General features: G+C 39.0%; 1 protein-coding gene, 2 long non-coding RNA genes and 1 pseudogene across 4 annotated transcripts; 3 read left to right on the top strand and 1 right to left on the bottom strand.

The window, feature by feature from the left end:
* Positions 1-4,007: 4,007 nt before the first annotated feature.
* On the bottom strand, positions 4,008-7,605 carry LOC143853558 (uncharacterized). Its single transcript, XR_013237177.1, has 2 exons — positions 7,158-7,605; positions 4,008-4,507 (listed from the first exon to the last, which is right to left on the bottom strand). It is a non-coding gene; the product is annotated as an uncharacterized LOC143853558 (long non-coding RNA).
* An 8,919-nt stretch (positions 7,606-16,524) lies between these two features.
* Positions 16,525-18,851, top strand: LOC143852426 (uncharacterized). Its single transcript, XM_077361808.1, has 6 exons — positions 16,525-17,076; positions 17,206-17,480; positions 17,571-17,858; positions 17,940-18,039; positions 18,126-18,494; positions 18,612-18,851. The coding sequence occupies exons 1-6, from the start codon at positions 16,525-16,527 to the stop codon at positions 18,849-18,851; spliced, it is 1,824 nt and encodes a 607-aa protein (XP_077217923.1).
* A 586-nt stretch (positions 18,852-19,437) lies between these two features.
* On the top strand, positions 19,438-20,130 carry LOC143852231 (uncharacterized). The gene is made up of 3 exons (XR_013236757.1): positions 19,438-19,651; positions 19,774-19,959; positions 20,037-20,130. It is a non-coding gene; the product is annotated as an uncharacterized LOC143852231 (long non-coding RNA).
* A 457-nt stretch (positions 20,131-20,587) lies between these two features.
* Positions 20,588-24,206, top strand: LOC143852427 (O-fucosyltransferase 20 pseudogene; annotated as a pseudogene). Its single transcript, XR_013236770.1, has 3 exons — positions 20,588-20,716; positions 22,642-22,911; positions 23,653-24,206. The product of XR_013236770.1 is annotated as an O-fucosyltransferase 20 pseudogene (transcript).
* Positions 24,207-24,708: the final 502 nt, after the last annotated feature.

Consider the following 24,708-nt stretch of genomic DNA (forward strand, 5'->3'; position numbering starts at 1 on the left):
TCACAAATGGACTCGAGAAAAGAGGCACCGTTCACAAACGGGCTCAAGGAGAAGACAAGACCATTCACAAATGGACTCGAGAAATGAGGCACCGTTCACAAACGGGCTCAAGGAGGACGATACCATTCACAAATGGATTCGAGAAAAGAGGCACCGTTCACAAACGGGCTCAAGGAGAAGACAAGACCATTCACAAATGGACTCGAGAAATGAGGCACCGTTCACAAACGGGCTCAAGGAGGACGATACCATTCACAAATGGATTCGAGAAAAGAGGCACCATTCACAAACGGGCTCAAGGATAAGACAAGACCATTCACAAATGGACTCGAGAAATGAGGCACCATTCACAAACAGGCTCAAGGAGAAGACGAGACCATTCACAAATGGACTCGAGAAATGAGGCACCGTTCACAAACGGGCTCAAGGAGAAGACGAGACCATTCACAAATGGATTCGAGAAATGAGGCACCGTTCACAAACGGGCTCAAGGAGAAGACAAGACCATTCACAAATGGATTCGAGAAATGAGGCACCGTTCACAAACGGGCTCAAGGAGAAGACAAGACCATTCACAAATGGACTCGAGAAATGAGGCACCGTTCACAAACGGGCTCAAAGAGGACACGAGACCATTCACAAATGGACTCAGAAAATGAGGCACCGTTCACAAACGGGCTCAAGGAGAAGATGAGACCATTCACAAATGGACTCAGAGAATGAGACACCTGTTCACAAACGGGTTCGAAGAGAAGACGAGACCATTCACAAATGGACTCGAGAAATGAGGCACCGTTCACAAACGGGCTCGAAGAATTTAGGGATTTTTTTATGAACTTGAATTTGACGTAGGAATGGATTTGTTTGAATCAGGGATTGGATTTGATGAATTTTTATTTTTGGGAAATGAGGTACCGTCCGCAAACGGGCTCAAGGAGAAGACGAGACCATTCACAAACGGCCTCGAGAAATGAGGCACCTTTCACAGAAGGGCTCAAAGAGGACATGAGATTTTTCATGAACTTGAATTTGACGTAAGATTGGATTTGTTTGAATCGGGGATTGGATTTGATGAATTTTTATTTTTGGAAAATGAGGTACCGTCCGCAAACGGGCTCAAGGAGAAGACGAGACCATTCACAAATGGGCTCGAGAAATGAGGCACCGTTCACAAACGGGCTCGACGACACAAGATAGCTTTGATTGATGAATTCAACAATGAAAAATTTAGAGATTTTTATGAATTTGAATTTGACGTAGGATTGGATTTTTTGAATTGGGGATTGGATTTGATGAATTTTTGATTTTTTGAGAAATGAGGCACCGTCCACAAACGGGCTCAAGGAGGACATGAGACCATTCATAAATGAACTCAGAAAATGAGGCACCGTTCACAAATGGGCTCAAGGAGAAGACGAAACCATTCACAAATGGACTCGAGAGATGAGGCACCGTTCACAAACGGGCTCAAGGAGAAGACGAGGCCATTTGCAAATGGGCTCGAGAAAAGAGGTACCGTTCACAAACGGGCTCGAAGAATTTAGAGATTTTCCATGAACTTGAATTTGACGTAAGATTGGATTTGATGAATTTTTTATTTTTTTGAACTCAATGAAATCGGGGATATTATGGATCGTGCCCGACAAAGATGTTGGAAACTAGGACTTTGACGAATGATGAAACGGCAAACCTTTGGAACGAAGAACCATTACTAGCAAGAATGGATTAGGAACATTTTTATGAAACTTCAACAAGATTTTTCTCAAAGAGACTGCTGGTCTTGTCTTCTGGGGATTTTGATAACTGAAACCTTGAACAAGACATTTGAGATTGGTAATTTAGAACAACGACTCTCATGGAAAAGCGGGATCTGCTTCTTGACAGGTGTTTAGATAAACATTTCTTGACCAGGATAACTAACCGGAAGGGAATTATGAATTTGAATGGTTCATCTTTCTGAGAAATTGGCTCAACCACCATTGCATCTGAGGTTCTTCCAAGCTTAAGGTGCCTTCCTGGGGTATGATCTTTTTACGGAAGCTGGGCTTTCTGATGTTTCTACTTCTGACTTTTTCTGAGCTGATCTTCTTTGAAATGAAGTTGTTTGACTAAATTCTCGAGCTCTTTCAGGTATAATTGCAGGGAGCTGCCTAGGCCTGGCCTCCTTCACCAAGACAGTTACATCATTTGGACATAGGAACGACAATTGACTCTTTCTAAAGAGAAAACTTAGATGAAAGGCACTACTCAAAGGATTGAGCAGCCCTGAAGGAGTGAACTTAGAATAATAAAGATTGACTGACTATACTGACAAACATAGTGATGCTTCTGACTTAGTTAATGTTTTGTTTGGTAAGTCTATCCTTTCAAGGAATAGTTTTTCAATTGGTAAACACCGGACTTCTTCCTCGAAACAGTAATGCCTCAAGAATTTAATTACGACCCCTAAGATTGCTTAGCTTCAATGCCCCCAGTTTTGAGGATATCACTTGAATTTGCTTGAACTTCAGTTGATCTTCAGTCTTGATACCGGCTGTTGCCTTCTTATACTGATTCTCTTACCGTGACCAAGTCACCTCTTCAGGGTTTTTAACTTGGCGGACCGCGCTAGCCTTAACTTTTGCCTGAACCACCTTTCTAGGTTTTCGATCCAGCAGGCTATCCCCTTAGCTTTTGCCTAAGCCGCCCTTTCGGGTTTTCAACTTAGCAGGGGAATGATCTTAAATTTTGCCTAGGCCGCCCTTTCAGGTTTTCAGTCTAGCAGATCTTCAAACTCCGTTATTTTTCTTATTCATCATCATTTCATTTTTTTATTGTATCTCAGGACCTAGCTCATTAGTTCTGAACACCAGAAGGACTTTTATAGGTAGGATAGGGCTTTTCAAAGAATGGCTTAAGGCTCAACAAAGATTTCGACCGAACCTGTGAACAGGTCGCCTACATATCCCAAGGTAGGAATCAGGTCGTGTGTAGTTCAGGGCGAATGCCCCTAGTTTGAAGATAAATTGTTTGATTTTTTTTTTCCTTTTTTCTTTTCTTTCTGGAACAATTAACTTCTCTTCTATTGGAACTTGTCCCTCTCTTTTTTTTTTTTGAAAGGATTGAATTTCTTTTCCTTTTTGAATCGACCGAACTCGGTTCAACCGAGTTGCCTACGTACCCCAGTATAGGGATCAGGTCTCGCGTAGTTCGGGGGAATGCCCCAAGTTTGATGGGTTTTCAAGAAAATTTGATTTAGGCTCGAAGGGTTTGCAAATCGGTATTCTTTTGACATTGGGTTTTGATTTTGGGATTTAATCGGCCAAAGGAGGCCTTTCGATGTTCAGATTGGGAATCGATCTAGGTTACTAGAGTCTGTCTGGTACTGATTATTTATTTCTTTTTTTTCTCTTTTTTTTTTCACGGAGTTTGACGGCATTTCCAGGTAAGATAATGGATTTTCTTCTTTCAAGATTCTAATGCGTGCTTTCGGCTTTCATAGAGCGAAACTTGTTCCTTGACATCCTCCATCTATGGATTTGTAACTCTTGATATCTGATGACCACTTTTCAATACTTGTTCTTGAACTTCTTATCTTGAATTTGTTGGCTTCATGTTATGAATTTGAGAACCAAGGTCATTGATTGGAAATATGAAAGTTATTTCCACTCTATGCCCCTTGCATAGCATATGATATTCACTTCATTCTTTCTTGAACCTTCTATCTATGTCTTGCCCCTGGTATCGGTTGTAGCTTTTCTAGACAATCTTCTTATTCTTGAAATAATTTTATCAATTCTTCACACTCTTTAGAGGGTAATGTATTTTCAATCGGCATTCACTGAATCAAAGTTTCAGTGCCAGTGTTTATCATTTCAATTTCATCTTTGAAAGGTTGGGATTGGCGCTCCTCCTCTCGTTCAAGTAATTGCTGTGACTCAAGTGGAGTTTCGTCAATTTTGTCCTCATTTGAAGAGGGAGTCTTATTTTAAGATCAGAAGCACACTTAAGAACAGACACAAGTGAACTTTTTGGAACTGACCGAAATTTTATTTAAAGAAAAGCTATTACATCAGACGACCTATCCTGAACATGCTCACGATTCACAACTCTAAATAAGAAAGAGAAACAGAAGATAACTTGCCTGGACTAGGCATTGACCTTTAACTGTAAGACCGGACTCAACAATTATACTGACCATGATGACTGACTCAACATAAAATAGTAAGTGACTAAAACTTTAACTGCTGCAACTGTTTGGCGTTGAAGGCTCGGCGAAGGCTGGTTCGTTCTGAACATCATCATGGCTGATACTTTCAATTTTGGACAATGATGACTGATTCGCATAGGGAAATGCCCCTAGCTCAATGATTCTGAGAGTGAACTCTGAAGGACTTAGCAAAATAATCTTGAAAAAGGTAGCCCCTAGAGGAGGAACAGACCAGGGGTACAAGCAAGATTGGATTATCTGGACCAGGCATGATCAGATCATGAGAACGCATAATCGAAAGATTGTGAGATTCTGCATCTGCCAGTTAGGGGATGGCATGAAGATACGATCGAATCGTATGACAGAAGAACGAAAGACGCACGATCAAAAGATTAGATGAGATAGCATAAGATTGCTTTCAACGGATAGATCATGAATGACTAATCCTATGAGATCTTTGAAAATTATGGGATTTATATCCTAACCCAAAGGGAAATTTTTTTTTTTTTTTTTTCACATTTTATCAGTGTTACCTGAAGGCATCAACCCTAATCCTAATCTATCGGAGTGGAGAGAGAATCTCGACTCATGACTTTGTTCGTGTATCTAAGGACCGATCGTGACCATTGGAAGATGGACCACGGCCTAATCTAGACACCAATGGGTAGGATATCCTAAACTAGGCTCACACACATGATGCACATGTGTTCGTATACTACATGCATGTGTGGGTTAATCTAGGGGTAAGGCCAAGAGTTCCCTTAGCGCGAATCCCTGTTCGATATACTGTACCAGTGTCCGGCGTATCAGTACGTGAACAAGAGATCCGTTTACGTACCATAAAGGTACTAGGCTAAGGGTGGAATGCTTCTCTAGCACAGAGGCACCAGGTGATGAAATCCCAGTCAACCATGCTAGATAACACTCCGGGTTCCTAAAATAGGACGTGTGTGCACGTGAGATGCAAGAGTTTAGATGCAAGTGATGTAAGTGTGTGCAATATGTTTGCGCAATCTATGATGCCCTCAGGTTTTGTTAGGTTAAGTTCGAGTAAAATGTGATGAGAAAATAAAACAAGACAAACTAATCTAACAAGTATAGAGTTTTTATGAGCCATTTAAAATTAAATTCAAATGAATTATCTTTTGAAGTTTTAATGAAGTTAGGTGATCCCCAGCAGAGTCGCCAGACTGTGGTACCCTGATCCCGCGAGAGGGGTGGGGCGCGAGCCGCCGCGCTCTCTCTCTTGGTCTCCCGTACCCACGCGATTGGCGTGTGCATTTAATTATTGATTTGAATTAATCTTTCCTGTGAACTTGGGATCACTAAGGCAATCCGAATTCCACACGAAAGAGACTGACAGAGTCGCCACCTAGATGTGGGATCTAGGACCCGTAATTAACCAGAAATCTAGACTCGCTACCTGGTTACGAGAATGGAAGGTATGGGGAGTTATCCACCACATGCACCATTCTTGCCCGATAATCGGTCTTCGATTCCAAAAGCTAACTCTTTTAAATTTATTTTAAATGGCTCATTCAACTCTATGTTAATGTGCGAACTAAGTGACATGCATCCTATGATCTAATTTCAATGTGAATCCTAAATGTGTATCTTGATTTATTAATTTGTCTGGATTCAATCTATGTGAAAGTTCTCCTAAAATTCTAATTTCATGGAAAGTCCTAAGTGATTTGATTAAGCATTTACAAGAAAATTAATATACAAAACACCACAATTTGTTTGTGGTGCCGACTCGCGGGTGGTATGCCATCAGACATCCAAGCTGCCTACGTACCCAAGCCTCACTGGGATCAGAGTCGACGTAGTTCGGTGCATTTAAGCTAAGCTACATATGCCTAACTCAACTAGGACACCGATCTAGACGGGATTGACTGTTTCAACAGTTTTAAGAGAAGTTATTTAATTCAAGTTGAGGATTTTATTATCTTAGGATTTCATCGAAGATGCTATATGATCCTATCTAAATGCAAGTTGTCCCTTAGACTAATGCAGGTTAGCCTACATCCTAGTTTACTAGGCTTGTCCTAGGGAAAAACTGGATGACTAGTGTAACTTGACCTATGGCACGGTTGCTATACATAGCAAGCGTCCGTGATGAGGCTGGACTCCTAACTCTAGGACTCCCTAAAACTTAGGACACAACACGACACGACACCATTGTTCCTAAATTGGGCTCTAAGGGTTCTTACGACGGAAACCATAATCCAATGGTTCCGAGAGACACGAGATGAATCGAGATGATGAATAGTGTGAGGGAATGGGAAAGATAGAGAAAGGTGCGACTGAACTTGGGAGTGCCAAATTGCCTACGTACCCCGTGATGGGGATCAAGCCACACGTAGTTCCACTGGCGAGGTTGCTTGGATTTTGGAAGACAGAATTGGTATTTGTATCTGGAATCGGGTTTGCATTTGAGCATTGGACTTGAGATTCAGAAACATTGATCTAGCAATGGGATTTTGGAATTGGGAATTTGCATCAAAGAATTGAGCATATAGGAATCATCAAGGGTTTGAATTTTCGGAATTCAAAGTGGGCGGGCTTATGAGATTCGGCCAAATGGATTGTGTTGGGATATTACTTGGTTGGATTGGGTTAATGGTTAGGGTCAAGTGAGTCGGGTCTAAGTTAGGAGCAAACCCGAGACTAGCCATGGTCTAACTAGGAGGAAGCAGGGTACAAACCAGGGTGCGGACCAGGGTGCGAACCAGTAGGGAACCAGGATGCAACCAGCAGGGAACCAGGGTGCGAATCAGTAGGGAACCAGGGTGCAACCAGCATCGAACCTGGGTGCAACCAGCAGCGAACCTGGGTGCAACCAGGGTCTAACCAGAGGCTAACCAGGGGGAAAACAGACCCTACATGCTTCCTAACATGGTTTTTCTTTTAAAGTAAAAGATATGCATGAAAACAGACCCTACATAGAATTGAAATAAATGCCTACCTCTTTGGAAACCCACTTTGTGTTTGATTTTTCTTTGATGGTAATTCCTTGAAGATGATTCCTTGCTTGATAATGACTGCTTTTGATATATATCACCCAACGTATAAAATCACCCGATCCGGCAAGGATGGCCGAACCCTTGAAGAGATGAGGGAGAGGGATGAATTTTCTAAGAGAGGGGTTCTTTTTTCTTCTTTTTTTTTTTTCCCTCTTTTCTTTGGTAAGATGAGAGGGTATTTATAGGAGAATGGGATAGGAGGTTAGGTGAGGTTAGGTGAGGTTAGGTAAGGTTAGGTGAGGTTAGGTGATGTTAGGTGAGGTTAGGTGAGGTTAGGTGAGGTTTGGATGGTTATGATGGGAGGAGAGGTTAGGTGAGGTTAGGTGAGGTTTGAATGGTTAGGATGAGAGGAGAGGTTAGGTGGTTTTGGATGGTTAGACCCAGGTCATGATCTGCCATTGATCTAACGATTTACGGAAATCGGGTCTCGGAATGGAATCAGGGTCCGGGCTATGAAGTGACCCTAGCTTATTTTGTCCCGATTGATGATCCGTAAAGTCAGATCAAGATATTAATGACCTAAAACATATAAATCAATGATAGAGGGGGTTCTCACATGGATTTAACACACTAATTTATTTGTTGATTAAAACAAAACAAAATGGGGTGTCTACAGGAGGCTATTAGGATACTTTTGGCATATGCATCTCATAAAGGATTTAAACTATATCAAATGGATGTCAAAAGTGCCTTCCTAAATGGCTATATCCAAGAGGAAGTGTATGTTGAGCAACCTCCAGGTTTTGAAGACTTCAAACATCCAAATCATGTCTTCAGGCTTGATAAAGCTTTATATGGATTAAAGCAAGCTCCTAGAGCTTGGTATGAGAGGCTTTGCACTTTCTTAGTTGAAAAAGGATTCGAGATGGGAAAGGTGGATAAAACCTTGTTTATCAAAAGAGAAAATCATAATATCTTCCTTGTCCAAATCTATGTGGATGATACCATCTGTGGCTCAACTAATCAAAAATTGTGTGATGAATTTGTAACCTTAATGAAAAATGAATTTGAAATGAGCATGATGGGAGAGTTAACCTACTTCTTAGGACTCCAAATTAAACAATACAAAAATGGAATATTTTTAAATCAAGAAAAATATACAAAGGAGTTATTAAAGAAGTATGGCATGGATAGCAGTAAGACATCAAGAATTCCCATGAGTACTACTGCTAAGCTAGAAAAAGATGAATTTGGCAAATCTGTGGATCAGAAATTGTATAGGGGTATGATAGGTAGTTTGCTCTATTTGATAGCCAGCAGACCAGACATTATGTTTACTGTCTGTCTCTGTGCTCGATTTCAATCGGATCCTAAAGAATCTCACCTATCAGCAGTTAAGAAGATCTTCAAGTACTTAAGAGGAACCCAAAGTCTAGGACTGTGGTATGAAAGATCATCTTCCTTCACTCTCATCGGATATTCAGATGCAGACTTTGCTGGATGTAGAGTAGATAGGAAAAGCACTAGTGGGACTTGCCAATTCTTGGGTAAATCACTTGTTTCATGGTTTAGCAAGAAGCAAAATTCAGTAGCTCTGTCCACAACAGAAGCAGAATATGTGGCAGCTGGAGCTTGCTGTGCTCAAGTCCTATGGATGAAAAGCACATTGATGGACTATGCAATCAAAATGGAAAATATTCTCATCCAATGTGACAATACTAGTGCTATAAGCTTAACAAAGAACCCCATACAACACTCAAGAACAAAACACATTGAGATTAGGCACCACTTCATCAGAGATCACTCATAAAAAGGGGATATTTGCTTAAAATATATCAACACTAAAGATCAATTAGCGGATATCTTTACAAAACCCCTTAGTGATGATAGAATTTGTTATATCCGAAGTGCCTTAAACATTTGGAGTGCGGATCAAATTAAAGAAATTGCCAAATAAATACTTTGTGCCTTTAACCAGCTTATCTATAAAGTATTTATATAATCTTTGTTTGGTAATATCTGCATGAATGAGATGTCAAATTTTTAATCTTAAAAATCACTCAATTGATATTCTTAGCCTTCTTAGTTTTCTAAGTTGGAGAGGTATCTTCACTTTAATTAAAATACCTAACATTTTGACATATGTCAACATCTCGATCATGAACAGGTATATGTGCATTACTTGGTTATATATTTTTTTTATACCATAAGCATTGATTTAGGGGGAGTTATCTACTCCTAAATTTATTTTTACACCCTTTCTGTCGATGACAAAAGGGGGAGAAGGTTTGAAATTGATTATCTATTCAAATTTACTATATGCACCACATGCTTATAACTTGTATCATTTATATGTGTGCATATATTGAGGGGGAGTTCTAGTATTCACTTGCCTACTATGTCACTCCAGACACACCTCATAATCAATTTTGTTTGTCATCATCAAAAAGGGGGAGATTGTAAGCCCAAGGGTCTACTCTCCAATCTTGTTTTGATGATTCTAAACATAATTGATTGTGTTTTTTAATACAATCAATTTACTTTGAAGTGTTGTGTTTAAGATAGGATTGATCGTTGAAGAAACCAACACTCAACTTGGTCATGCTTAAAGGTGTACCAAACAAGAGCCAAAGGAGTTAAGTGTAGCTCACATCATCACTCAAGCAAGCATCCAAAGATGGAAGATCATTTGAAGACCAAAGCTAAAGAGGGATCGAAGATTGCATAGGTATCATTGTACATCCTTTCTCTTTAGAGGTTCAAGTCAAGGCAAAGTATTTTCAAAGTGTTTTTAAAATTGTTTTTCAAATAACACTTAAAGATCTTCAACAGTTTAGTGAATGCTTATGTGGTGGACCAACATGTTGGGACCCTCATAAACATTCCAAAATTATCATAGGAGTCAAGTTCCAAAAGACAAAAATCACACATCAAAATATCAGATTTTTTAGGCTTCTCGGAACTCCGAGATTTTTCTCGGAGCTCCGAGACTGGTGCTCGGAACTCCGAGAAAAGGTCCAGTAGCGTCTGGACATTTTCTCGGAACTCCGAGAAAATTTCTTTGAACTCCGAGAAAATTTCTCGGAACTCCGAGAAATGGTCCAGTAGAAATTTTATTTCTTCTGGCCGTTGTCTCGGAACTCCGAGAATATTTCTCGGAACTCCGAGAATATTTCTCGGAACTCCGAGAATTCTCGGAACTCCGAGAATGATTCTCGGAACTCCGAGAACCTTGCGACAGCTCAAAAAAGAGCCGTTGGGTTTTGATTTAAAAGTTGATTTTTGTTATCTACACCCCCAAACGGTCATATTTTGAGGAGAGACTATTTATACAACATCTAGAGGATTATTTCCTCTCTCTTGATTTTTGAAAAACCCTCTTAAGCACTCAAGCAAACTTGCAACCCTTTTAAGCTTAAGATTTTTGGTTTTTCCCAAACTTGCCTTTCACTTGTGAACCTATTGAGTTTGGATATTTTAGAGCTATCACTTGCAAATCCTTGTTGAAGAGCAATCAAGGAACTACAAAGGGCATCAAGCTTTCAAGAAGAAGCCAAGCTATCAATCTTTCATAATCTTGTATAGGTGGCTAGGGCATTCCGCTTTTAATTCCCTAGAGAGCAACCGCTTAGAACTCAGCGGAGAAGGAGAGTCTTTGTAAAGGTGTAAGGGCATCCTTGTTTAATATCCCTTGGAATTGTAACCGCCTCAGAGCCGGGCATCGTGGAGGTCTCCAATAGTGGAATCCCTCAAGTGCGACCTTGAGTAGAGTGGAGTAGGCCGTTGGCCGAACCACTATATATCGGTGTGTCATTTCTCACTCTTGCATTTCCATTATTGTTTGGTTTGGCATTTCATTTTGTTTTTCAATTATATTTGCACTAACCAAATATTTAATTAAGTGAAGAAAAATTTCAATTAGGATTCATAGGAAATATTCAAAAGGCCTAATATTGAGTTAAAATTCAATTCACCCCCCCTCTTGTTTATTTCAGAATTGATAAGAAAAATGAAAACTAAACAAGTAAACTCAGCACTATGAATAAACTAGCAAGACTAAAGAATTTTATGCCAAGTCAAATAGTATCACGCCCTCATAACCGAGTGATATGGCTTAATTAGCTATGAAATAATTTCTTGATGAACAACCATAACCTAAATCATTCTTGCACGAGCCGGCCCTGTAGTACCCATGAAACCATATAACATATGCCATGTAACATAAAAAGCATCCTTGTGAGAATAAAAAATTTCGGAGCAAAATTAATGATGCACTCAATACACTCCAAGCAGAGTCATAAGATGAAATTTCTAATGGTTACTTCATTCTATAAGATATGAACAGTGCAAGTATCAACATGAAAGTAAGATTGTGAAGTCTACTACAACATCCCAAAGGAAATGAAACGGCATAATCAGTGACACCGATTACATTACTTGATGCCGACTATACTCCAAAGAATATTGACAGGTTATCATTGACATACCATGATCATTGGCGTCATTCAAACTAAAGATTTATCAATACAATAGCATGACCGCTAGATGGTATCAAACAGAGCATCATATGAATAATGAAAAAAATTATGCACTGAAGAAAAATATTCAATCATCCTTATAAAACGCCACAGCACATAAATCAGCCTACTATTATCAAGAAAACCAAGAACCGAATATGCTATTGGAATCCAGAAATGATTAGCTTCAAAAGATAAGTCATAATAATTAAGATACTCATCAAGCATGGTTACATTTGCATCATTTCCAGATAAGGACGTGCATATAAAACAAATCTAAAGTGAAGTGTTGTCTGCATATATGAGAGTTAAAAAGTACTCCAAATGCCAAAATAAAGTGTGGACTGCACATATGAGAGTTAAAAAGTGCTCCAAATGCCAAAATAAAGTGTGGACTGCGCATATGAGAGTTAAAAAGTGTTCCAAATGCTAAAATGAAGTGTGAACTGCACATATTCAACGTGAAAGATTATGACAGTAAAAATGCATGAGCAGTTAAGGCATGAAACTGTGCAACTTCAAATATGTCCATTGCGATACAAGTGACACTTTTAGACATGCATATACATTAACTGTCCTAAACTCACACATTATGCTATTACCCTGTTTGGGCGAAGAACATTACATGGCTGCCTTATTTCAAGACACCAAAACATGTACATATTCTCTTAATTACACAACTACAAACAGTCATATAGCTCCTCATATACCACAGAACTCAACACCTTATTAAGATTCGGGTTAAAGAGCATAGGACTACATCTTTACCCTATCTCTTGAGATCATTAAGCAAACTATATGCCAGCCCAAATTTACAACCTATTACAAGCTGGAGACAACGAAGGCACAATGGTGTACAATATGCCTTATTCTAAAGCTTCTCCAACACTTAAACACTAGATTCCCAAAGAATTCCAACTGTCCATTTTTCTGAACATATAACTACAGAATTAATGGCAGCAGGGCAGCAACTGGGTGTTTTAAGACCAATAAAAAAAAATCACAACAGCACATATCCAGTGACTTAAAGAGAATATTCTAAGAGAATAATGCAATAAGACCATGTAAGCTAGTGAAAAACTGGACTAGTGTAAAACTAGAACAACATATAAATCATACAAATCAATGAGAAACTGAATCAGTTAAAAGCTAAATTATAGAAAGACCAAACCAATGTGTAAATTATATGAACCATTGAAACTAAACCAGTGAAGGACAGAAATCAGTGAAGAACCAAACCCGTGTATACATCAATAAGATAGTACCTAGGCATTTTTAATCAAACAAAGTCCATAACCGTGAGTGTACATATCTCAAAGGCATTATCGACTTGGAGTTGTTATATTTCAAGGTAAGAGGGCAAAAGACAATTCATTACATGTATCATTTCTCTCTCATTTTTCAATTAAAAAAAGATTGAAACCAGGAATCAAGATGAAGATCAGGTTCATAATTAAAAAAAATTATTTTCATCACAAACAAATGGTGATACTTATACAGATCAACCCAACAGAAGCCTTTTGCTTGCACATTAATCTGTTTACGAGAATGATACTTCTTAGTCAAGTCAAAGTTTATATCATATCATAACCAATTACCATGTAAAAGCAAAAGACTAATCATCTTAAACTCTAAATCCAACCAGTAACTACTCACGAAAGTATAACATGTTACAGACCTACAAAGTTATCCGTTGAGTCACTCAATTATCTTTTCAGCAGATCAGAATAAACAATGGATCAACCACACAACGTAATAATTTTTAGAGCCACCAAAAATGTGATGAAAACAATAGAACTCAGGAAGATCGGACGACTTGAAATCATGGTTAGCAAGAGACTGAACAATTTGCAAACATTTGATATTAAAATCTAGATATTCACACAACCAATAAACCACAACACCATTTAACAGGGGAATCCAAACACAAATGATCATATATAAAAGCACTGGAATCCACATCTACATGCATTTTTCCAAAAATGACCACCTTACGCTCATTTCATTATTTCTTACCATGAAAACAAAATCAACAACACTTACAGCCAGTATCATTTCCAAGCACAATTATATAAAATAAGATAAAATCCATAACGTATTTCCACAAGCACAAAGATACCACAAACTAACCAAACATTCGGATCATGAATGGTAATTATAGCCTAATACCTCAAGCATTAATTGAAATTGAAATGAAATTTTACCTCTGATTGGTTATCTCTTCTATTCGAAAGTAGATTATGTATTTGATCTTCCTCTTTCTTCAATTTCCAACTCCAATCACCACAAAATCTCCAGATCCAAAGCTTACAAGGAAAGAGAAAATCAGATCTTAGGTTTCTACAGTCGGATCTAGAGTTTTAGACCATAGAAATAATGGAGAGGGATAAATCTAAACTCTGTTGATCAGATCTAGGGTTTTTAGTGTGATGGAGCAAAAGAAGATAATAAAAAAGAAAATTAGGAAAGAAAACAAGGATTGATGATGGAGATGATGATCAAGATCTTTCAAAGAAAAAGGAATGTGAATTTGCCACCGGAAATTGACCGGAACCCGACCAGATCCGACCGGAGGAGACGATCAGAGGGAAGAAGAAGAATAAAATCTCTCTCTCTCTCTCTCTTTTTCTCTCTCTCAGATCTTGCTCAAAGCCTCTCTGCAAATCTCCTTTCTCTCCTCACTTCTCAGATCTGAGATCTGAGATTTCTTCTTCACGGACCAATTTGAAAGAGGGAAATCAGATCCAAGGTACGATGATCGGCCGGAGCCCGGAGGTAGAAGAGATGGTTGTGGAGGTATTCGGATTCCCAGCCGGAATTAAAATCAAATGGGTTAAATCTCACGGTTGACAGATCCGTGGAGAAGGGGGTTCCCGATGGAGATTTAGGTTCAATGGAGGTGTAGGGAAAAAAAAAAGAAAAAAAAAGTAGATGACGGTGGGATTTGACCGGAGAAGATGAGGATGGAAGCTCTTTTTCTCTCTCTGCTACAGCAAAAAATGAGATCCTCCCTCCTTTTTCTTTTTTTTTATTCGCTACAGGTTTATATAAACAGAAAATGGCTGTTGATATTCACACTCCCCAAATGATGATCGCACAAAATTTGATAAGCGCGCGAATCGGCTCTGTCCCAGATGGGATTATGCACCCCCCTTATACATGAAAATGATATCTTTACCTCCTTTTCCCCCATGGACAGCCCCCTTTTCAAATGAATCACCCTCCTTTTGGTTTGCACTGCGCACATTCTCTCAGCTCGTTCACTGAACGAACGCGCTCGGATCTCGACGAAATTTTACGGAGACCTATGGGAGACCTTAAGCTACCCCAGGGTTCGATTTGGGACCCCAGCTCACTGATTTGACGAGGCTTTGTACAAGCAACGCGAACTCGGGTCTGGTCAAAATGGGGTGTCTACAATTATGTATAATTTTAATATGTTTAATTTGTGTTCACTTTTGGATACAATAGGAATGACCCGGCGTACGAGGAAGGAGTTTCTCAATTTCTTAACTTCGCGTTTACTCATGGAGCTCATGGAGGAAAGATATTCTGCCCATGTAACAAATGCGGCAACGTTAGATTGGTTGATCGAGAAGAGGCCGAGGGACATTTGTTGTGGAATGGGATGCTCTTGGGCTACAGTAGATGGGTTAATCATGGGGAAGGGTCATCTCGTGCTGTGAGTAATAATGAATACCAAGCACCTCATGAACCAATTATACAAGATGAAATGCACGAACTATTGAATGATATACACCCAAGATCGAGCCATGATCATGATAATAGACCAGTAGATGAGGAGGTTCATTCAGCAGATGCACGTATGGATGAGCTTAATGGAGATGCGGATAAGTTTTTTAAACTATTACAAGATGCGGAGCAAAAATTATACCCAGGAAGCAAGTTCATTAAATTATCCTTCGTGGTTCGATTGTTTCACATAAAGTGTCTTAATGGGTGGAGCAACAAATCATTCACCATGTTGCTTGAGTTGTTGAAAGAGGTACTTCCTGAGGGTGAAGCATTACCGAAGTCCTTTTATGAAACGAAGAAGATCATTAGGGATTTGGGTCTCCATTACGACAAAATAGATGCATGCCCCAATGATTGTATGCTATACTGGAAGGAAGCCTCCAATGATTCTCAATGTCGTATTTGTGGGGCTTCAAGGTGGAAAACAATTGAAGGAAATTGAGATGAGCAGAGAACCCATTCATCCACAAGAGAGCAGAAAGTTCCTGCAAAGATTTTGCGTCATTTTCCTTTGAAGCCAAGGTTGCAGAGGTTGTATATGTCAACTAAAACGGCTTCTTTCATGACATGGCATTATGAGAACCGTACCATAGACGATATATTAAGGCATCCTGCAGACTCTACAACCTGGCAAACTTTTGACTACATATATCAGTGGTTTTCTTCTGAACCTCGCAATGTTAGACTTGGATTAGCAAGCGACGGCTTCAGTCCATTTAGGATGATGAGTATTGCTCACAGCACATGGCCCGTTGTGCTCATTCCATTTAATCTTCCACCATGGATGTGCATGAAGCAACCATATATAATGTTGTCATTGTTAATTCCTGTCCCTTCTAGTCGCGGGAATGACATTGATGTCTACTTACAACCTCTGATCGAAGAGTTGAAGGAATTATGGGTGTCAGGTTTGCAGACTTATGATGCATCGAGGCAGGAGACATTTCAGATGCATGCATCACTTTTGTGGACGATTAGCGACTTCCCTGCATATGCTAACTTGTCGGGATGGAGCACCAAAGGGAAACTGGCCTGTCCTTCTTGTAACAAGGACACATGTTCTTTGCGTTAGAAGCATGGAAGGAAGTTTTGTTACATGGGACACCGACGATTCTTAGAGGCCAACCACAGATTTCAGTCTGATAAGTCTTCTTTTAATGGCACTAAGGAGAAAAGGTTAGCTCTGATTCCCCTATCAGGGACACAGGTACTGGATCAACTACAAAGCATTAACATCACATTTGGCAAGAAGCAAGATACCGATGCAAAGAAGCAAGGTAAACGTGGGAAGAAGAGGGTCCAAGAGGAGAGTCCCTTGGAGGAAAACAGTTCTGCCTCCGCTGCTAAGAAAAAAGAGAAGCCTCCTAAGAAGCATAATTGGAAGAAAAAAAGTATATTTTTCAGTCTTCCTTACTGGGAATCGCTCTTATTGCGCCACAACCTAGATGTGATGCACATTGAGAAGAATGTTTGCGACAGTGTAATTGGTACATTATTGAATATTGAAGGAAAAACAAAGGACAGTGTAAAAGCACGATTAGATTTACAAGAAATGGGACTGAGAAGGACACTTCACCCAGTGACTACTATAAGGAACAAAACATACTTGCCCCCAGCATGCTTCACAATGTCTCCAAAGGAGAAAGAGGTTCTTTGCAACATCCTGAAGGATGTCAAGCTTCCAGATGGCTATTCCTCAGATATCTCGTGACGTGTGAATGTTCGAGAGCGCAAGATTTCGGGATTGAAGAGTCATGATTGTCATGTTTTGATGCAGCAACTACTTCCATTAGCTATACGCTCATCATTGCCTAAGAACGTCAGCTCCGTATTGATTGAGATATGTAACTTCTTCAAAGAATTATGTTCAAAAGTCCTCAATGTAGGCGAACTCCTCAAACTACAAGATAGGATTGAACTAACACTTTGCCATATGGAGAAGATATTCCCTCCTGCCTTTTTTGATATTATGGTGCATTTACCTATTCATTTAGCGGATGAGGCAATGTTGGCTGGACCGGTACAATACCGATGGATGTACCCCATAGAGAGGTATGCACAGTTCATCAAAAAATTTGATTTGATCTTGAAGGTTTCTATAAATTCATATTAGTGAAAGTAATGCACGCTGTGATTGTGTAGGTACCTTCTCACATTAAAGTCATATGTGCGAAATAGAAGTCGTCCCGAGGGATCTATTGCAGAGGGGTACCTGGCAGAAGAATGTTTGACGTTTTGTTCAAGATATTTGGAAGGTGTTGAATCAAAGTTGAATCGGCCGGTAAGGAATGATGAAGATGTTGAATCAAAGTTCTCACTAGCAGGACGGCCTCTAGGCGAAGTTAAGAGTTACCCTTTAGTTCAAGCCACAATTGAACAGGCACATCGATATGTTCTCTTCAACTGCCATGCAGTTTTTTCATTTATTGCGTAAGCCACTTAAATTGCCTTTAATCTATTCGGTAAATACTTGGAAACTCTTTTCTCTTACGTACATTAATGCTTATGCAGAGAACATGTAAACCATAGTCAAAGGCTGCATCCTCGTGCTAGGGCAAGGGATATAGAGCAAATTCACAATAAAAAATTTCCAACTTGGTTTGGCACACATGTCAGCTCACACCCACATTAAGCTACTCTTCAACTTTATTTAGCATACACGTTGGTCTTTGCTAATCATTATCAAATTTTGAATAGGTTCAAAATTTGCCGCGAACAAGGAGTGAGCATATATCAGAAAAGCTTAGATGGTTAGCTGGGGGGCCAGCGCCCGTCGCTAAGAAATACAAAGGGTTTATTAGTAAAGGTTTCCGCTTTCACACGAAGGCTCGCGAACAGAAAAGGAAAACACAGAATTGTGGAGTTGTCACTGCAAATACAAGAAGTTTTTCAAGTGCCAGGGATCAGAATCCAATAGCAGGAGATATTAGTTATTACGGTGTTTTAACAGATATCATTGAACTTAACTGCTTTGGACGCCTGAAGGCATTGCTTTTCAAATGTGATTGGTTTGATGTTGTAACGCCGAATAGGGGAATAAAAATAGATGCGTTCGGTTATACAGTTGTAAATATGACACGTCATATTTATAAAAATGAGCCTTTTGTCTTTGCATCTCAAGCTGAGCAAGTATTCTACGTGCAAGATCACACCGGTAACAATGACTAGCATGTGGTTGTGAAGACAAAACTTAGGGACTTGTATGAGGTACATGGGAACAATGATGAGGGAGATGTCCAGACTGAGGCAGCAGAAATCCAAAATTTGGAAGACGTAAATAGCTGGGAACGAATAGATATAGTAGGGACAGAAATTGATGATCCGTTGGAACAATTGACCCAGGCAATACCAGATGATGAAGAATGTGATACAGATTCAGATGATAGTGACGGCGATGAGAGTCCCTTTGCCAACGATAAATAAATGGGATCATATCTCTTTCTCTATTTGGTTTACTGCTTTGATGGTTGATTTGTTTGAATTTTGACAAAATGTCGCTCTTTTCTTAATGTTCTTACATTTGTAGACTTTGTGTAGTGGAACACTTGTACCTGTTCTTTTTCTAAGAAATGGTTGAGGGGTATCATATTTGGGAGTTTTGAATCACTAAATGTTGCTCTATTCTTAATGGTCTTAAATTTATAGGCTTTGTTCACTAAAATACTTACACCTGCTATCTTTTGAAATTTGATGGATACATTATCATCTCCACTTAAATGTCAAATCGTTAAATTGTTATCAATTTGCAATAGTTGTATGCTTATTATTTAAGATATCAATCTCAATTGTTAATCATGTACAGGTGATCAGACATGAGGAAACGCAATCTCACTATGCCACCCTCACATTCTCAGGCCCAAGATACACATGATGATTCCCAGGTAGGACAGGGGGATGAGCAGACCGAGGATTTGGATGACCAGATCGGGCACTTGCATACACAGCCCTCCTCTGTTCCTGAGACACAAGATGTTGCCTCCTCGTCGAGTAGGTCTTGGAAGAGACGTGGTCCCACTTACTGCAAAGATACATGGGGACGCCCTAGGAGCCAAAGGAAGAGAGTAGTGTTTAATAAATTTGGCCAGCTCGTAGGAAAAATAGGGAAAAAATTCACAAATTTCTTGGGCACTGTAGCAAGACTTGGTGCTAAGTTACCAATTGACCAATTCGACTGGAGGCAAGTGCCTAACGAAAAGAAAGAAGATGCGTGGGAAGTTGTTCAGGTACGATGAAAATAAATTGTATTATTAACTTCCTACAAGTTATTTTAGGAAGCTAGTATTATTTTGATTTTAAATTTTGTTATAATTCCATGGTATTAAAGACTTCTTACATGTCAATTTAGGATTACTATGATGTTGATGAGATGCATAAGAGTTGGACATTGAGTAATATCGGTACAAAATGGAAAGATTGGAAGTGTTATTTGAGAAAAACTTACTTCGATCCTGGTTTCCCATGCACGGATGATAGAGTAATTGGTGACCAGTGGACGGGTCTCTGCGCCCATTGGCAGTCATCGCTTGCTCAGGTAAAATGCAATCTTATTTTGGTTTTAACATTAATATAAAAAAAATTAACATTATTATATTTGGTTGCTAATTTCAGAAGCGCAGTATAACGAACAAGGCTAACCGATCCAAACAAGTGATGATGCACACAAATGGGACTCAGAGCTTCGCATGTAAACGCTATGATATGGTAATTTCATGAACTTCTAATTTAGTTCCTCATTTATCTATTGGTTTTGACATTATAAAATTGTTTTCCTGTTGACAGGAGAAAGGAAGTGGCAAGGTTCTTAGCCGCCCTAAACTATTCAAGCTTACTCATACGAAGAAAAATGGGAAGATTGTTGATAAAGCGTCAGAGGATCTGATAGTATGTTATTAAATATAATGTGCCAATACTATATGCTATTTTTTTATTTATTTGGCCGGTTTTATGTTAAGCTTTATTTCTATTGTTTTTTTTTTTCTTATTTTAAGAAAAAGTTTACACAGTACGAGACGGAGCATCCTGAGTCTTCCTGTAGCAACGTTGCAATTTCCAGAGACGACGCCTTTGCCCATTTCATGGGATCAGAGAGACATGGCAGGGTACGGATGATGGGGTTTGGTACGACCCTAACTGATTGTTTTGGGCCATCACCGAATCGCATGGATTATCGGAGAATGATTGAAGAAGAGCGAAATGACAAAGAACAAATTAGGGAGGATTTTCGCCAGTTTAAGGAGGAGGTGACCCAGCAGCTTCAGAATTTCATGTCAAATTTCAGTGGTAGCCAGGTAATGTTTGAAATTATGTTACATACAAGTAAGATACAAAATTGTAAGATGAGTTTTTTTACATAATGTTTCTATTTTATGTTTGTAGTACCTTTTTGTAGTTATGGACTTGGATGTTATCTGTTTTTTGTAGTTATGGATGATGAGTGACATCATCATTGGGGACATGCTAAACTATAGATAATCTTCATGTGAACAGTGGTTGGGGATATGCTAAACTCTTGTATCCGATTCCAAATTTTTTGTGTGGACGAGGTAGTAAAGGGATGATTTTGCTGGTGGTCATATTATTTTTGCTTAATGATTTTTATATCTTAAGTGTGCATAAATAAGGAGGTTGATAGGAACAACTGATCAGGTAGCAAAGGGATAGGAATTGCATTCAGCATTGTTTATTCTTTACTTTCCTTTCTGATGTAATTTTTCTTTACTTTCCTTGATGATGTAACTTTTACCTTTAGTTTTCTTTAGGAATTCAGTGTAAATAAGAAGTTATCAAGTTGTGGATGGGTCATGAGTCGAGAGTTGAGAAGTTGTTGCTCACTTTCCCTACAGACACGAGATCTACGATGAGAAGGGTAGTTCCCATCTATTAGCATTAGTGTAAATTTGGGAATTTGGCATATATTTTAGTATGCCTTCATTTGTTTATTGTGTTTATGTTGAGTGTTCTTAGATTTCTCTTGCTTCTTAACATACTTACACTGTGTAGGTAGGGTGGGGAAATGTAGATCTTCTACTGCCTTTCGGTAGAGTCTAGAATGCTACAGAAGGTTTTATTTACGGATTGGATGAAAAGGTACCCTTTCTTTAATACTAGCTTATGCATATTTTAGCTGAGTTTTTGAACAACTGATCAGTCATTATACACTTGCTTATGGCCGTAATTTGTATGGATGATTTCAAATCTGTAAATGTTTAGCTTCTTTTATGCTTCTCTGTTGTATAGTTTTGGTGAATTTTAGGCTATTGAATGAGATAAAAGCTTTAGGTAGAAACCTGTTTGGGTGAACAAGTGAAATGATTTTGCACAAATTGAGTTAAATCCCATACAAAATTTAATAATATCATCAGTAATCATTTGTTTATTTCCATTGTTTCTTGTCTCTATGGTTGTTAATGATAAGTTGATAGCTTGGGGGCTATTAAGCTATTTCCTAACGACCATTTAACTTGCCCACATGCCATGTGGATGTGACCAGGTCTATTGATCTCGGTGGCAGGATTATGGTCTACATGGTCTACAAGATCAAAGGTTGGGACTGCGTGGTTGGAATTTGCAACTTTATTAAGAAGCTAATAGAGAGCTTATAATAGGAAAATACGGTATTTATCCACATTGCATAATTTTCGAATGGATACATGAAAAATTGCGTATGGAGACCTACTGTTTCGGGGATACTTCTACCCGCTGTTTGGATGGAAGGGAAAAAAGTCAGAATTTTTTCAATAGAAAATTGCTTTTCATTGTTTGGTAAACTCATTTCACATGGAGTTCTTTCCCTAAAATAAATTTTTTTTCCCTTTTTTTCCTTCTCTTCTTATTTTGAAAAAGGAAAATCTCGCAGAGAGAATGAGGAGCATGGGGCCATATATCACTCTTCATTTACGCATGGAAAATGATGTTTGGGTGAGAACTGGTTGTCTACCTGGGCTGAGCCATGAGTCCGACGAGATAATCAACAATGAGAGAGAGTTACGACCAGAGCTCCTAACCGCAAGATCTAACATGACTTACCATGATCGCAAACTTGCCGGCTTATGCCCCTTAATGCTTTAGAGGTCACATGGTATGGCTCAGAATTGCTGTAATATCTGCTATTTATTGCTATCTGTTGGAAAGGGAAATATTGTTCATTGTTTCCTACTTCTGTTTTTTGGAACTCTATAATTCCTAACTAATTCAACCGTATCTATCTACCTAATGTTATTTTAGACTGCTTAAAGCTCTTGGAGCTCCAAAAAATGCTAAGATATACTGGGCTGGTGGAGAACCATTTGGTGGTCAGGAAGCCTTACTACCTCTTACCAGAAAATTTCCCTATTTCTACAACAAGGAGAACCTGTCCTTACCAGGTGAATTGGTTCCATTCGCCAACAAAGCTTCCCTTCTTGCAGCCATTGATTACGTAGTTTCTGAAAATAGTGACGTTTTCATGCCGTCTCATGGCGGGAATATGGGCCATGCCATTCAGGTACTGCCATTATAATTAGCACCGTTGCTACCATCATCATCTTATTGCTTAAGTTTCACTACTTTTAATCCTTGCATCCAGTCAGCATTTCTCCAGTTGTATAAACTGATCACCGTACAAATATGCCCAAAAAAAAAAAAAAAAACTCAATAAAGATCTCGAAAAACTTCGGTGTAATTTTGTTTTGCATTGAAAACCTCTGGTGTTATCAAGTACATCAAAATGTTGAAAAATCTGACTGCAACATTGGTTTTTTAAAATAAAAAATATGAGACCAGACTACTTGAAGAACATATGGAAGGTTGTTAACTGGAAATATGCCAGAGAAGTATACAAGAAAGAGTCCTATTGATGTAAACCTTCAGTGATCTTTACAACTTCCAGTTACCAAGGTAGTAAGTGTCCAATAATGATGCCCTTTGTGATGTTTCTTGCTTGATACCCTTGTAAGTTTGGATTGCATCTGTTCTTTAAAATCATGTTGGAACTGTTCAATTTTTGAATTATTTTGGGAAAAAAACATTGGTTTCCTCAACTCAAAAACTTTGTAAAGTACTCAACCAAATTTTGAGTTGACCCGTCAAGATTCAGTTCAGTTTGTACTTCTAAACCCTGATTTTTTGAGGGGAAGGGTTTATGTTGAGCTCAAGTGTCAAACTTGCTGTCTAAATTTTGGAATAATTAAAAAAACTCAGGCCTCTTGAGCTTATACTGACCACTGAAGAGCTATTGGTGATACAGGGCCAGAGGGCTTATGCAGGGCACAGGAAGCACATAACCCCCAACAAAAGAGAGATGCTCCCTTACTTTCTAAACAGCACTCTACCTGAACTAGAATTCAACGTGATCATAAAAGAGCTCCACCAAGGCTCATTGGGTCAGCCAGAGATCCGAACCAGCAAGGCCGGGAGGGATGTCCTAGCATATCCCGTTCCAGAATGCATGTGCAATAACTCCAACTCAAGAACAACACCCTCTTCAAAATCCATTGTAAGTCCTCTTCATCAGATTGGATTATAAGGGTTACAACGCCCTTGTATTTTCGTCCCTCAAAGTTTCAAGGCTGCAATTCTTAAGCTCACTTTGGCTCCATCAAAGCCATTTTCAATGGCAGCTCTGCCTGTAAATACGTACAACACAATAAACATAAATAAGTAAACACACATACATGTATACATATACATGGGTACTTGTGTGCATATATGTACGTGCATCTGTTGAGCTTTGGTGGGTAGAAGCAAAGCACCGAGAATCCGCTTCGCCAGTTTAGCCATTGTTTAAATGTTTAGTTACTATCATTAATCTTTTTTGGCAAAATCATTATAGAGGGAATATTTTTGTATTCTTTCTAGTACTTGTATGTATCATGAACGATTAAAATATGTGTACTTGTATAAATAAGAGTATTTTGATAAAGTTTTTGTGTCCTTAGCACTTGATACAAAAACATAGGTTCCTTCCCTTCTACTGAGTTGTTTAGAAGGCATTTTCCATCCTACTACCCCTCGCAGCGAAGGGTTGGGCAGGTAGTACGGGCCCTCTGGCTTCCAGCCATGTGCTATATGGCTCCGCAAAGCAAATGAAGGGAAACTTGAAGCTTTCAAACCATTTACCACGGCTGAAGGTTGTGTACTGTTGGTAGAAATAAAAGAATCACCTTCAACCCTATTCTTTAAAAATCAAGTATTTTAGCTTGAGTTGAAATTGTTGTCTGTTAGAGATTTGTCTAGATTTGCAGTTGGGAAATTATAACAAAAAGATGTTTAAATGATGAACTTGTCTAAAATTTATGGTAGC

Source organism: Tasmannia lanceolata, unplaced genomic scaffold, assembly GCF_043159265.1.
Source record: "Tasmannia lanceolata isolate RefF3 unplaced genomic scaffold, GAP_Taslan_0.1 ptg000019l, whole genome shotgun sequence".
Classification (NCBI taxonomy): Eukaryota; Viridiplantae; Streptophyta; class Magnoliopsida; order Canellales; family Winteraceae; genus Tasmannia; species Tasmannia lanceolata.